Source organism: Gekko japonicus, unplaced genomic scaffold (assembly GCF_001447785.1).
Source record: "Gekko japonicus isolate JY-2015 unplaced genomic scaffold, Gekko_japonicus_V1.1 scaffold1727, whole genome shotgun sequence".
Lineage (NCBI taxonomy): Eukaryota > Metazoa > Chordata > Lepidosauria > Squamata > Gekkonidae > Gekko > Gekko japonicus.
The window spans coordinates 254,132-255,326 of record NW_015161451.1 but is presented as its reverse complement, the minus strand read 5'-3'; the positions used below and the strand labels follow the sequence as shown (position 1 = coordinate 255,326).

Sequence of the window (1,195 nt, the reverse complement as noted above, 5' to 3'; positions counted from 1 at the left end):
CCACAAGAGCACCATGATGGGAGGGGGCAGGCCTCAACTGCGCCTTAATTCCAGAGGCCCCAGAGGCAGATCTGGCCCTTCAGACGTCCTCAAGAGTTGCTGGCGCCTTCCTTTTCACCCCACTTTATTAAGATATTGAGGTTCTGTATTGCTAAACCACCCCAGCTGCAGCCCGTTGCTCCTTGCCCTCCTTTCAGCCCATGGGGAAGGGGGCTGGGTGGCCTATTCACTGTCTGGAAGGCCTCCGCATCCTTCCTCTGCCCTCCTCACCCCGATCCAAGGCCTAACCCAGAGCTGAGCCAGGACCCTGTTGAGTGGAGGAGTCTTTGTCTGGGCCCAGTGGGCAGCTGTGGCCACGGACATGCAGGCAAGCTTCGCCACAAGCGCCCAAGTTTGCACGTGGCCACCTCTGACCCTTCCCTGTGCCCTGCCCCCCCAAGCCCCCCCGTCCGGTGTGGCTGGCCGTGCCCGGTGGGTACTCACCCTGAGCAAACACCCGGCAAAGACCGTGAATCCCTTGTCATGCAGGAGCCTGGCCAGGGCGTGGCCAAATCCCTTGTCACAGCCCGTGATGAGCACAGCCTTCCCCTCCGCCTGCAGAAGGGGAGAGACGACAGCCGCCGTCAGAGGGGCCGGAGAGGGGGTCAGCCGGAGCCCACCCACCACCCACTGGCACAGGCGGCCCGGCCGGGATGCCCACGGCCAGAAAGGAGCCCCGGCTCTGGCCTCAGCAACAGCACTGAGCTGCTCCCACTGGGCCCCCACCGATGCCAGGCATGTCTTGGACCACCCGTGGCCTTCCCCTCTGCCCCGTCTGTGGGGCGGAAGCCATGGTGGGGCGGCACTGAGAAGGGTCAGCTTCGGAGGGGCAAAGGGCAGACAGGGAGACCGGAGGCACCGTCTCCCTTACCACCACCCCCACCCCCAGCCTGAAAGGTGCTTTTGTTCTTTAAATCCACACTTGCTGTCGCAGTAACAGGACAGAGATCTATTGCCAGGGTCGTCTTCTAGTCCCTCCGTGGCAACAGACCATGATAATGCTCTTGTGCTACAGCGCAAAAACAATTACAGACCTCCGCCTTGAATCTCAGCAAGAGCGCTGGACTTTTAAGTAAGCAAATGCAAAAGCCCTCTGGCAGCACAAGGGGTGGGCGGGGGGGGGCACACACAAGGGCTCCTGAAGGAAAGGCACTAA

General features: G+C 61.8%; 1 protein-coding gene across 1 annotated transcript in view; it reads right to left on the bottom strand.

Annotated features, from left to right (window-relative positions):
• Window positions 1–832, bottom strand: part of LOC107125628 (D-beta-hydroxybutyrate dehydrogenase, mitochondrial-like) — a 7,145-nt gene extending 6,313 nt beyond the window's left edge. Inside the window, exons 1-2 of the mRNA XM_015429066.1 lie at window positions 755–832; window positions 484–594 (exon numbers count right to left, since the gene is read on the bottom strand). Of these exons, the coding sequence (XP_015284552.1) occupies window positions 484–594; window positions 755–832 (189 nt within the window). The remainder of the gene's footprint in view (window positions 1–483; window positions 595–754) is intronic.
• Window positions 833–1,195: the final 363 nt, after the last annotated feature.